We start from the raw sequence: 13,516 nt of genomic DNA on the forward strand, positions 1-13,516 counted from the left end.
ACATATTGTTAAGGGTAATTTGGGCTTATAAATCTTATCTTTGACCGGAGCGCGACATTCCGATCAGACTACCGAATCGGCAAAGGGTATGATAAAGAAAGAGGCGTCGATCATAAATCAAAAAGAGGTAAGCATTTGTGTTTTTGTTATATAGCGGATATATTTTGTTAAAATTTGTGTTATTTGTTGATTTCTAATAAAAAATTACATTTTACAAGGTGGTAAGATAAAGAAAGAAAAAACGTGTGCCACTCAACCACATTATGACTCTGACGACGACTTCGTTAACCCACCAAAACGAAGTTAAGTCGAGCATTCAAATTGCAATAATGTCTATGGACCATACATCGCTGTATCAACCAATAGATTTAGAATACTAAACAACCCAATTCATATGGAAAGACTACTAGGGTGTCTTTCGGTAAAACAGCGGCCAACGATAGAGAAAATAGGGTTTGGGGGAATATTGATGATGGATATAACAACGGTCTAAATAATGCTAGGGTTATGGTTGGTTTCTAATTATAACTATCGTAATAACACTTTAAATGTCGGTACACACCAAATTAAGATCACCCCGGGTTTGATCATGGATGTACTAGGCATACCAATGGGTCATGTAGAGGTAAACAATGTTGAAAGACCGACTGTGTCATATCCTATTATAGCTCAATGGAGGAACCATGTTAAGTATGCATCTACATTGCCAAAAGTTGGAAAGATTGTTAATTTCATAGAAGCATCAAATGATTATGGAAGGATGTTTAAACTAAGTTTTTTGGTTGTATTTAATACAATAATGGGGGAGATGAAAAAATCTTCTACATGTAATATGTCTTCCCTACTATCATTGACGACTTATTTGAGTATAGATTAGATGAATTGGAATGGGTATCCTGGATTGTTTGAATAAAACCAAGCGAAAATGGAACGGTATAGAGTGGTACAACGGTCCACTAATACTACTTGCGCTATTTACCTTATCTAACATTGTTTAGCGAATAATTTTGATTCACTTGTTAGCTTCAGTTGTTAATTATATTAATTCTTTTGCAGCTGATAGACGCTCATGACAAAGGGAAAAAAAGTAAAGAAGGGGTTGCTAGCAACTCAACACTACAACACAAACCTACTTGACAAGTTAGAGAATGATTTAATCATCGAGGGAGACAGTTTCATGCGTTTGTTAACTGCGGGTATGTTTACATACACAGTAGCACACGTGATTTATACATTAAATGTAGGATGTTAAAAGCGCATTAACCGCATATACATAACACATATATAGCACATTGATAGTACAGTTACTAAAACTGTTGAAATTTGACCGGGAGGTAAAAAATGAATCCAAGATGGATGTTAAAGTTAAATCTATCTCACCAAAGAAGAAGAGGCTGTGCGAAAATGATAGCATGGTTACTAGAGGTTTGCCATATTCTATTTATATATGAATCTTTATTATACTAGCTAATCGAATTCTTACTACGCATGGAAAGTGTCGCCACGTACAAAAAGAAAAAGTTTGACACTGTTGAACCGATTAATGTGTCACCAAAAACCCCGGTGGAAACAAAAGGTAATCATGTAACCTATGTTAAATTGTTAAGATGGGATTTCTGGGAAATCTTTTGTTTGCGTTTCCTTGATATGTAATTTGGAACATGACGCAGGTTGTGGCAAATTCGAAAATGACTTTGATGTTGATGAGGTTGAAGGCGATTATGTGCATAGCCTTATGGATCACGTGTCTGCAACAGAAATAGATGCTATCCCAACACAACAAATTGATAATTTTCTTGAAGGAATTGCACCGTTAAATATAACACTATCTCTAAGAATTGCAGCTATATATGTGCTATGTATATGCGGTCAATGTGCTTTTAACATCCTACATTTAATGTATAAATCACGTGTACTACCGTGTATGTAAACATACCCGCAGTTAACAAATGCATGAAACAGTCCCCCTCGGTGATTAAATCATTCTCTAACTTGTCAACTAGGTTTGTGTTGTAGTGTTAAGTTGCTGGCAACCCATTCTTTACTTTTTTCCCTTTGTCATGAGCGTCTATCAACTGCAAAAGAATTAATATAATTAACAACTGAAGCTAACAAGTGAATCAAAATTATTCGCTAAACAATGTTAGATAAGGTAAATACCGCAAGTAGTATTAGTGGACCGTTGTACCACTCTGTACCGCTCCATTTTTTCTTGGTTTTATTCAAACAATCCAGGAGATACCCGCACCAGTTCATCTAATCTATACTCAAATTGCTCATCAATGATGGTAGGAAAGACATATTACATGTAGAAGATTTTTTCATCTCCCCCATTGTTGTATTAAATACAACCAAAAAACTTAGTATAAACATCCTTCCATAATCATTTGATGCTTCTATGAAATCAACAATCTTTACAACTTTTGGCAATGTAGATGCATACTTAACATGGTTCCTCCATTGAGCTATAATAGGATATGGCACAGTTGGTCTTTCAACATTGGTTGCATCTACATGACCCATTGGTATGCCTAGTACATCCATGATCAAACCCGGGGTGATCCTAATTTGGTGTGTACCGACATTTAATGTGTTATTACGATGGTTATAATTAGAAACCAACTATAACCCTAGCATTCTTGGGACCGTTGTTATATCCATCATCAATATTCCCCCGAACCCTATTTTCTCTATCGCTAGCCGCTGTTCTACCAAAAGACACCATAGTAGTCTTGCCATATGAATTGGGCTGTACCGTATCCTAATTCTATTGGTTGATAGGGCGATGTATGGTGCGTCGACATTATCGCAATTCGAATGCTCGACTTTACTTCGTTTTGGTGGGTTAACGAAGTCGTCGTAAGAGTCATGATGTGGTTGAGTGGCACATGTTTTTTCTTTCTTTATCTTACCACCTTGTAAAATATAACTTTTTATTAGAAATCAACAAATAACACTAATTTTGACAAAATAAATCCACTATATAAGAAAAACACAAATGCTTACCTCTTTTTGATTTACGATCAACTCCTCTTTTTTTATTCCTTCTGAACTAATTCCTACAATCTTTTATATACATAATATCACATATATTAGTATTTTGAAAATGAAACTTAATTGTATCATAATACAAGCCGTTATTACATTTTGTAAACCTCAACATTGTTTTTGCTTTCATATTTTTTTTTCTTTGGAAGGGCACCTTAATTGTATTAATCTTGTATCCCTTTCCTTTGTTGGATCGTGGTGTTTCAAGACCTTCATGAAAATAATTCAAACCATAAAATACCATTTTTTTAACATTTTAAAACATAGTGTCGATTCCAATGTGCAAACCTTTGGGGACTTTTATTAAACCTTGAACACCTCAACTTTGTCACCCTTTTCATGTTTGGTTCTCGGTGAGACTGAACATGCAATATAATCAACAAAAAAAGTAAATACCACAATAAGTCTCATAAGCCAAAAATAACAACCAGCACATGTGTTATATAATACCAAACGTTCCTACTATCGGAAATTAATGTATGATTCATCCGTAAAACCAAAATACCCCAAAATACCTTTTCGATTGATGTTTAGTTTCCACTTTGTTTCATCCATTTTTGGTTCAACTGGCTCCTTATGTTCAGTACCTGATCACCGCAACACCATAAATTGAAGTCAGCACTACACTATTTTTTCAAAAAAAAAAAAAAACCAATACAATAAATTGAAGTTAGCACACACTATGTCATATAATTCATAACACCACAGTCAACACACACCGGCGGAAGCAAAACACCGCTGTGGACTTCGACGAAAGCAAACATCACCCGTCAGCAAACACCACCGTGAACATCTCCGGCAGCAACAACCCTTCAACACACAACGCCGTGGTCATCGTCGTCAGTACACACCACCGTCAGCACACATCTCCGTCAAACGTCAATCGATTCAACAAAAATCAAATCACAAAATAAACTTCCAACTTCCGTTTTCCATCATCATCAATCGGAACTTCCGATTACTAGCAACTAAAACCACACAACAACTTCCCCCAAAAAAAACCCTAAAAAGGAAAAAGAAGATGAACAGTTGGAGACAAATAGCCTTACCCTGATTTCAAGTTTCCCTCGATCAGCATAATCTTCACAAACCGGAAAATGATCGCACCTCTTCGGAAAAAGAAGATGAACAGTTGGAGATTATTCATTGGTTGGTTTGAGATAGATATCAAATAGATAGCAATGTGTTTTGATTAAAGGGTTTGATGAGAAATTGTTTTGTTTTTATAGGGGTGTGATAAATATACCCATCACAAGGATTAATATACCCAAAAGTCAAATTTAGTAATGATTAACTACTTTATTGTATTCTTTTATTATAAAATAAAAAGTAATAATTATGTTTTATTAGAAAGTCAAAAGTAATGATTATGTTTTTTTATGTTATTTTATTTCATAATACTTTTGTTACTTTTTTATATTTTGTTATACTATTATTAGTATTAGTATAAATATTAATAAATAAATAATCAAGACACTTTATTATAAATATGAAAGTGAAAAAGTTAATCATAAATAAATAACGAGTCTCTAATAACACAGTAAACGTGCAAATATTAAAACAATTAATCACCTAGATCGACAAAACCACTTTCACGACGATAAAGCTTGGTCGTCCACGAGTTTTTTTTGAACTTGAGGTTCTTGAATGTCGGTTTTACCTGGAAAAAAGATACTTTTGTTATTTTTTTATATTTTGTTATATCGTTATTAGTATTAATAGCAATATTAATAAATAAATAAATAATAAAGACACTTTATTATAAACGCAAAAGTGAAAAAGTTCATCATAAATAAATAAAAGTTCATCTAATATTTTTACACATTTCAAACGACTTTTTATTCAACTTGAGTATGCCAACTTTATATATAAACAAATTATATATAATAAACAAATCACAAGAGTATGCCAACTTTATATAAACAAATTATATATAATAAACAGATCACAAGAGTATGCCAACTTTATATATTAACCATCTTAAATTAAAAAACTAAAGCATTTATATGATAAAAACTAATAATTGTAATTAATAATTAAAAAATAAAATACAAATATTAGGTAATTAATACTTTAGGTAATTAATGACACTCATTTTCTCTCTCCTGCTCACCTTTCTCTCTCCCGAAAGGTTGACTTTTAGGTATATTTAACAACACATTTTTTATATAATCAGCAAAACACATATATCGATGGAAGGAGTTTTTATACGTTATCATATAAAAAGTGGGGACCATCTGAGAGTTCGGAGATTTGGTGGGTACACAAAATACCACTTTTACTATATTACCCCTGGTCTTATAATAATGTTTATTAATTAAAGGTAAATTGGAAATAAATAATCCCAACTTTCTTAATTTGGCCGAAATAATCCCAAGTTAGTTATTAGCCGATAATAATCCAAACTAATCAATTTTTTTTTTTTGTAAAATAGTCCGCCGTTAAAATAGCTTAACGAAGTTAAGGTTTTTTTTTTCGAATTACAAACCGATGTTTTAGAACTTTTGATCAGAACGAGGATACGAGTCGACTGATGTAAAACTTACCTCAAAATACTGCCCTCAACCCACGAAAACGGTGCTTCAATTCAGTTGTTTAAATTCCAATTAACAAAAATCAAGCCATTTCGAGCACAATTTCGATGTAAGTTTTTACATCAATCAACTCGTATCCTCGTTCTGATCAAAAGCTCTAAAACATCGGTTTGTACTTCGGAAAAAAAAAAACTTAACTCCGTTAAGCTATTTTAACGGCGGGCTATTTTCCAAAAAAAAAAAAAAGAATTGACCAGTTCGGATTATTATCGGCTAACTGACTTTGGATTATTATCGGCCAAAGTTAAAAAGGTGGGTTATTTATTTCCAATTTGCCTTAATTAAAAGGGTTTTAATCGTAATCAATATCATCCGTTGATTTAGAATTTAGATGATTCAGATTTGTTCTTATGGTTCTCAACGTATGTGCATGATCTCAACTCTCATGTGTTATTACATATATTAAAATGGGCATTTGGAACATAATAATTACGTATTATATATACATGATCAATACGACATTACATTTTATGATTATTATGAATTATTTATGTAAAACTAGATGGCATAATATAATGTATGACATAATCATAAAAAGAAAAAAAAAAAAAACTAAACTTATGTACCATATAAGATAAAAGCAAGCTGGGATTCTAACTATTATTTTCCTTCCCTATAAAACTTTATGTTCATGCACCAAGTTTCTTTGCTTCAGTCTGATAGCCGTAAGGATTCCTGCTAGCCCAGTTCCACTGATCTCTGCACATCTCCTCTATTCCATACTTTGCCCTACAAATTACAATACAATAAATTTTTAATAATATAATGTCAACTTACTAACAATAACAACATGCATCTGTTACTAATATAAATATTGTTAAAATCAATGTTACTACAATTACAACATACATTTGTTAATAAATTGATTTATATAAACGGGTTGAAATTGCCCGTCGAACACTTACTTCCAGTTTAACTCGCGTTCTGCCTTTGTTGTTGACGCATATACAATCTCAGCATCACCAGGTCGTCGTGCAGTCTTTATTAATGGGATTTTCTGGAGAAACAGTATCAAAGAGAATTAATATTTGCAATAGTTGATTTTCAGAAAGTGCACATCAATTGTTTGACCTTTTGTCAATGGTCTAAAGCACTCAACAAATTTAAGTAAAGGAATCTTAAAAATGCAGTACCTTTCCTGATGCCTTTTCAAAGGCTGATACCATCTCCAAAACAGATGTCCCTTTACCAGTCCCCAAGTTATAAACTTCACAACCTAAAATTTAAAAAAAAAAATTAATAAACTATGACCAGAAAACATCATAAAAAATGTATAAACATTTTTATGAATCCACCATTCTTGCAATGTCACATGTTGACATGGATCATGTTTGGGTCAACGGGATATAAGCAAGTGGGCTAGAAAAAGGCCCAACTTAAAACAGACATAACTTTCACTCTGTTTGGTGTTACGGGGTCCACAAGTGGTTTGGCCCGACTCTTGGGGTCCAAATTCCTATTTTTCATCAACTTACAATTTTACTTATTTATTTTTCCGGTCAATTTTGATTTTCTAAAATTTGGTACAACTTGACGAATTTAGATTTTCCGTATAAAAGAGGGTTTGATGTATACGTTTAAGGATTCAGAAATACATCATTTCCCCTAAAAAAAATTCTCTTTTATTATTTGTGCTTTAGCTCTACGACACATGTAACATAAGCTTCGCTTATCGGCCATTAAAATGGTAAAAGACCCACCTATTTTGGGATCAGAAAGTTTCGCCAACGCCGCAGTATGTCCGTCTGCTAAATCTACGACATGGATGTAATCACGTACCTAATGATTTGAAAAAAAAAAATAAAAAATAATGAACAATCCAATACCAATATAAGTAACAAAAAAGAAACAATGAAAACAAACACATACCCCAGTTCCATCTTTTGTGGAGTAATCAGTTCCGAACACTTTAAGCGCAGGTTGTCTACCAACAGCAACATGCTGAATAAAAGGCATAAGATTGTTTGGAATTCCATGAGGATCTTCGCCAATTCGGCCACTGGGATGTGCACCAACAGGGTTAAAATACCGCAACAATACAAATTTCCACTCAGGGTCTGAAGCATATACATCTCGGCACATCTCCTCGATCATTAGCTGAAAGGATTAAATCTTACTAGTTAGATGTCACATCTTCTAAAACTTCTTTGACTATTAATGATCCATCTGTACTATTTTACAAAAAAACGTACTACAAAAAAAAACTACCTAGACAAAAAAAAACCTTGTTCAAACCGCCTAAACCTAACCGTTTTATCAGGTACGGCCGACCCAATCAACCTGACCAATTTGGTTAGTCGTTCTTTGAAACCATAATTAGTGGTTCGGTCACGGATTCTACTGATTAAGGCAAAATGACTTTTAAGAAACTACCAGTCGCATCTTACACTTCAATTTATGCAAAAAAGCTTATAAACTCAATAAGTATAAAAATATGTGGCAAGACAATGATACCTTTGTTCGTCCATACGGGTTGGCTGCAGACAAGGGAAACTCTTCTGTGCACGGCAACTCCTTTGGCCAGCCATAAACAGTAGCCGATGATGAAAACACAAGCTGAAATGTTCAAAAAACATACAAATACAACCATGTCTCATTAACACTCTTTACTTAACCATTTAACCAATTTAATTTAAAAAAAAAAAAAAAAACTTAATAAATGGGATACCTTCTTGCAGCCATAGGCAGCCATAACTTCCAATAAAGTTATAGTACCAACGATATTATTGTTGTAATACATCAACGGCTTCTGCACGCTTTCACCAACTGCCTTTAATCCAGCAAAATGTATAACCGCGTCAAACCTATATCGCCACCAAAATTGGTATCCAAAAAAAAAATAAATAAACTAATACATATACAATTTGGCACATTCTATTTTTCTTTTTAAGAATATACTAACAAACAAGGTAGACAGCATCTAGCAGCCATTTGTCTTCATAAGAGTAAGACCAAAAAGTTTTATTCAATTATTATTAACTTTTTTAAATAAGAGTTTCAAAACTTTGTAAAAACACAATTTTTAAAGAGAAATAAAAATAGTAAATTAGGGTATATTCCTGTGTCTCCAATTTGCTATATTTTAGTTGGTAAAAGGTGGAAGTTATAATCAAAATTGAAGACCAAACACATGTTGCACTTGATTCCTTTTAAGGTTTAAAGTTAGAATAATAAATATAAAGGTCACCCAATTTTCATCAAGGTCCCAACTACTGACACTACTTTACAGCACACTCAAATATGTATCCAGTTATTGAATCTTACAAAAAAGGATAAATAGTTGTATGAAGAGCATCACAAAATTTTGATAACCAAAAATATACTTAATTACAATTTCTAATCTACACAATAACAAATTATCAAACACTTAAAAAGTAAAAAGAAAGTTTTCATTATTCTTTTCATTATTCAAAATGTTTTTCTTTTTCACAAAACTAGATACTTACTTGTGTGACTCATAAAGCAGCTTTGAATAGTTGGATTCATACCAAGCTTAAATAGTTTGGCCTCCTTTATGAAAAGAGCCTTGTCACAATCATTTACAATTCAGGCTTACATGCTTGTTGCACCACAAAAATTTCATACCGATACCCGTGTACAGTATTCGGTTTTGAATAACGGGCAACAAGTTGCACCGCAACCCACTTCGGTATCGGTATTCAGTGGCGGATCTAGGGGCCCCTCGATTTGGAAAAAAATGGAAAATTTTAGTGTAAACCTTGTATGATTTAGAAAAAAAATAGTGAGAATCTAGCAAAGGGAACCCCTGAAAAAATTTCATGAATTCGCCACTGTCGGTATTATGCGGTATGGTATCGGCTCTGGACTTTTAACGGTCCCGTGGTATTCGGTTTTGGTTTTAGTTAACTTTCGAGATATACACTTTGGTACTGTAACGGTCCCGTGGTATTCGGTTTTGGTTTTAGTTAACTTACGAGATATACACTTTGGTACTGGTACCGATTTCATCCTGATGATGACCGAACATATACGATAGAGTATTCGGTTTTACTTAAATCAATCGAATTTATATTAGTATTCGTTTTAGTTAAATTTCAATGTATATACATGACATATAACGGTTATATGTCATGTATAACTCTTTATAACACTTTATAAAAGTGTTATTTACAAGTGGTTTGACCCGATACAAAACAAACTTTTAACAAACAAATCACACAGACAGACGATAAAATAGAACAGTAGAAATGAAAAGAAATTGTACTTTGTAGAAGCAAAAAGCTGCTCTAGTGCAGGCTTATCCCGGATATCCATCTGCACAAAAATCAATAAAACAAACAACATCCAAAAGGGAATCAATTCATACCAAAAATAGAATGAATGAATATTCCACAAAAAAACAGAACCCAATTCATATCAAAACTAACAATCAAACCTTGTGAAAAGACAGATTACGACCACGATCACCAGCGAGTTCTCGAACCCGACTGATAGCAACTTCCGACGAATTATCCAAATTATCAACCACCACCGTACTGTAACCATTTAACAACAACTGCAAAACAGTATGACTTCCTATATAACCGGCACCACCGGTCACCAGTATGCACATCGGCCGCGTCATTCGGAATTCTTAGCCGCCGGAATAGAAAGATTGAGATGGGAATTGGAGAGACAGAGGCTGTTAAATGATGAGGGGAGATTTTTACGTGTATTTATAAGCATTGAATGAGTGGGACAGATAGAAGGATAAATGATTGATTATAGGGTTGTAGTTACTCGTAGTAATCGTTAATTGGGGAGAAAAAGACGGAAACCAGTTAGATATTATGATTGAGTGATAGATGGTTAAAGTTGAAAGATTAAAGATTTAGAATTGTGGAGATCTCTGGAAGCTTGTTGCGTTTTCTTAAATTGACTAGTGGGATTTAAAATCAAAATTGGATATGTATTATTGTTTTATATTTTATGACGCTATCTTTTTATCTAATTTTGACTCCTTTATGATAATTGAATTGAATTGATGTTTATCCAACTGCGCGTGTTTCATGGCTTGAATTTTAAATTATAGTTTTCTTGTTATGTTTGGATATAACTATCATGATGAGATAGAGATGAATAATCACTGAGTAGTTAGTTGTTAGAAAGATATCCGGTTTTTCAAATCTAAACATGAAAGCTCAAGATAATTATCATTTCAAATCCAATGGATTGCACAACATTGGTATTTGTATAAGTATCAGTACTTGTTTCAATAGTTTTCGATAGATACCGCCAAAATTTGATTTTATGGTTTTTGCTTTCGATGCTAGTTGGTTTCCGTATCTTCAGATATTATTACATATTCGTAGTGAACCAGTGTTGTATCGCCATAATTGGCTTTTTCTCCCGAATAAAATTTTCCACCAGCTCATATTAATAGTAACCATTTATTTATATTTAATAGTAAAAGAAGTTATGATTTATAGGGTTTAATAATTTTTGAATTTTAAATAATAGTCTTTTTGTTATGTTTGGATATAACTATCATGATGAGATACAGATGAATAATCAATGAGTAGTTAGTTGTTAGAAAGATATCCGATTTTTCAAATCTAAACATTAAAGCTCAAGATAATTATCATTTCAAATCAAATGGATTGCAAAACATTTGTATTTGTATAAGTATCAGTACTTGTTTCAATGGTTTTCGATAGATACCACCAAAATTCGATTTTATGGTTTTTGCTTTCGATGCTAGTTGGTTTCCGTATCTTCAGGTATTATTACACTATTGGTAGTGAACCAGTAATGTATTGCCATAATTGGCTTTTTCTCCCGAATAAAATTTTCCACCAGCTCATATTAATAGTAACCATTTATTTATATTTAACAGTAAAAGAAGTTATGATCTATAGGGTTTAATAATCTGAAAATTTTGAAACCCTAAACTAATTGAGAAAGAAGATGTATAAAGGGGTTAAAAGGGGGCGATGAATAAGTAAAAACTTGAAAAGACAATTATGCCCTTGCATTAAATAAACCTAACTAGGTAATTTAACTCAGTTTGGTGTAAAGAACATAAAGTGATATAAAACATGTGTTTTTTGGACATAAACTGAAACTAAAACTTTTAAAGGACACGTTTCAAAATTTAGTACAAACATAAAGGACAAAAAAGTGAAATTTACTCTTTTATTTAAATGACGTGTTTCTGTTATTTATTTTATCGGTTCGTTATTTATTAATAAGTGGTTGGTTTTCATTTGAATATTGTAATAATAGTTTTATCGTATAAAATCTTTTCTAGTTTTTTTATAAACAAAATAAATAAAAATTTATCAAATTCGTAAAGTATCGATAAAGCAATGTTAATCATTCATGTGTGTATATCCATTACTAGAGAAAAAATTGGCCCACATACGATTAGAGATTAAGAGTAAACATTTATTTATTTTTTTTACAAATCTTAAATAAGAAACCTAAATATCATACATTTTTTTTAGAAATCTTAAATAAAAAACCTAAATATCATACAAAATAACAAAATTATTATGGGAAAAGATCAAATCTGAAGTTTATTTTGGCTAGGAAGTGTAGAAAGCAATAGAATTAGGACATGTGGCAACATTTAAAATAAAGAAAAAAGGTATTTTAGTCAATCCAACTCTTTCTTCTTCCTTTTCAAAACCCAGTAACTTTAAAACCCACCATTTTCAAAACCCACAATCTTCAACCATTACTTCACTTTCTATCTCAATAATCACTACATTATATTGCGATTTTCATCACCAATCAATGATTCAAACACCCGATCAACGTGTTCTTCAGCTTTTTTGAAGAAAACCCAGTTTAATTTCATTCAAAATCTCGTTTTTCCGGTGATTTTGAAGATAATCACTCGATCCGTTCGATTCGAGCACTGATAGGTGTTTCAATCATTCAAAATTCGTCAATTGTTGAAGAAATCACTTCGATCCATGTAAGAAATTCTTTAATTTCATTTTTACGATCTGGGTTTTTGATTTAGTCATTGCGTTTTACGATCTTGGCAGGAGTCCGGGGGCAGCGCCCCTGGTAGCGAGGTCCTAGGGGCGGCAGCTCCTGGCGGGGTCCAAGGGGTAGAGCCCCTGGCTGGGGTTGAGCTCCTGGTAGCTCGGAATTTTTTTTTTTCCGATTAAACTGCTTTAATAAAAATGCATCAGAAAATTAAATTTTCTGTAAATTGCCTTTGGAAAACTGCATTCGTAGACAGTTTTTTTATCTCATGCTTCCTGGTGAAGACAATTCACATACAAAACTGCATTCGTAGACAGTGTTTCTGGTTCTGTGAACAACAGGTTCTGGTCATTGCGTTTTAGACAGATTCTGGTTCTGTGAACAACAGTTTCTGGTTCTGTGAACAACAGTTTCTGGTCATTGCATTTTAGACAGTTTCTGGTTCTGTGAACAACAGTTTCTGGTCATTACGTTTTAGAAATAAAACATTTTTGAAGTGTTTTTACTCATTGCGTTTTAGGTAAACACATTTTTATGTGTATTCAGTTCATTGCGTTTTAGAGAGAACAATTTCTTTTGTGTTTTTAGGCCATTGCGTTTTAGAAATAAGACATTTTTATGTGTTTTCTAGACATTGCGTTTTAGAAATAAGACATTTTTAAGTGTTTTTTGGCCATTGCGTTTTAGAAATAAGACATTTTTAAGTGTTTTGGATGCATTGCGTTTTAGGTAAAACACATTCAGTCCATTGCGTTTTAGAAAGTACACTTTTTTTTGTGTTTTTAGCCTATTACGTTTTAGAAATAAGACATTTATTTGTGTTTTCTGGTTATTGCGTTTTAGAAATAAGACAATACTTTGTGTTTTTTGTGCGTCGCGTTTTAGAAAAAGTCATTTTTTATGTTTTTTTCATTGCGTTTTACGCAACTGGGTTT

At 32.7% G+C, this 13,516-nt stretch overlaps 1 protein-coding gene across 1 annotated transcript; it reads right to left on the bottom strand.

Moving 5' to 3' along the window:
- Positions 1-6,056: 6,056 nt before the first annotated feature.
- LOC110886822 (UDP-glucose 4-epimerase GEPI48) lies at positions 6,057-10,446 on the bottom strand. Its single transcript, XM_022134673.2, has 9 exons — positions 10,039-10,446; positions 9,868-9,917; positions 8,311-8,446; positions 8,097-8,198; positions 7,512-7,739; positions 7,343-7,421; positions 6,776-6,858; positions 6,548-6,639; positions 6,057-6,371 (listed from the first exon to the last, which is right to left on the bottom strand). The coding sequence occupies exons 1-9, from the start codon at positions 10,225-10,227 to the stop codon at positions 6,272-6,274; spliced, it is 1,059 nt and encodes a 352-aa protein (XP_021990365.1). The 5' UTR covers positions 10,228-10,446; the 3' UTR covers positions 6,057-6,271.
- Between the last annotated feature and the right edge of the window lie 3,070 nt (positions 10,447-13,516).

This window comes from Helianthus annuus, chromosome 2 (assembly GCF_002127325.2).
Source record: "Helianthus annuus cultivar XRQ/B chromosome 2, HanXRQr2.0-SUNRISE, whole genome shotgun sequence".
In the NCBI taxonomy this organism is placed as follows: domain Eukaryota; kingdom Viridiplantae; phylum Streptophyta; class Magnoliopsida; order Asterales; family Asteraceae; genus Helianthus; species Helianthus annuus.

Bases quoted from the DNA above. Each gene is read 5' to 3' on its own strand.
- LOC110886822 (XM_022134673.2), bottom strand. From the start codon at position 10,227: ATGACGCGGCCGATGTGCATACTGGTGACCGGTGGTGCCGGTTATATA. The intron at 8,447-9,867 runs GTACAATTTCTT...GTGGCGATATAG, and splicing joins CAGCTTTTTGCTTCTACAAA to GTTTGACGCGGTTATACATT. The intron at 6,372-6,547 runs GTAAGTGTTCGA...TGTAATTTGTAG, and splicing joins GAACGCGAGTTAAACTGGAA to GGCAAAGTATGGAATAGAGG.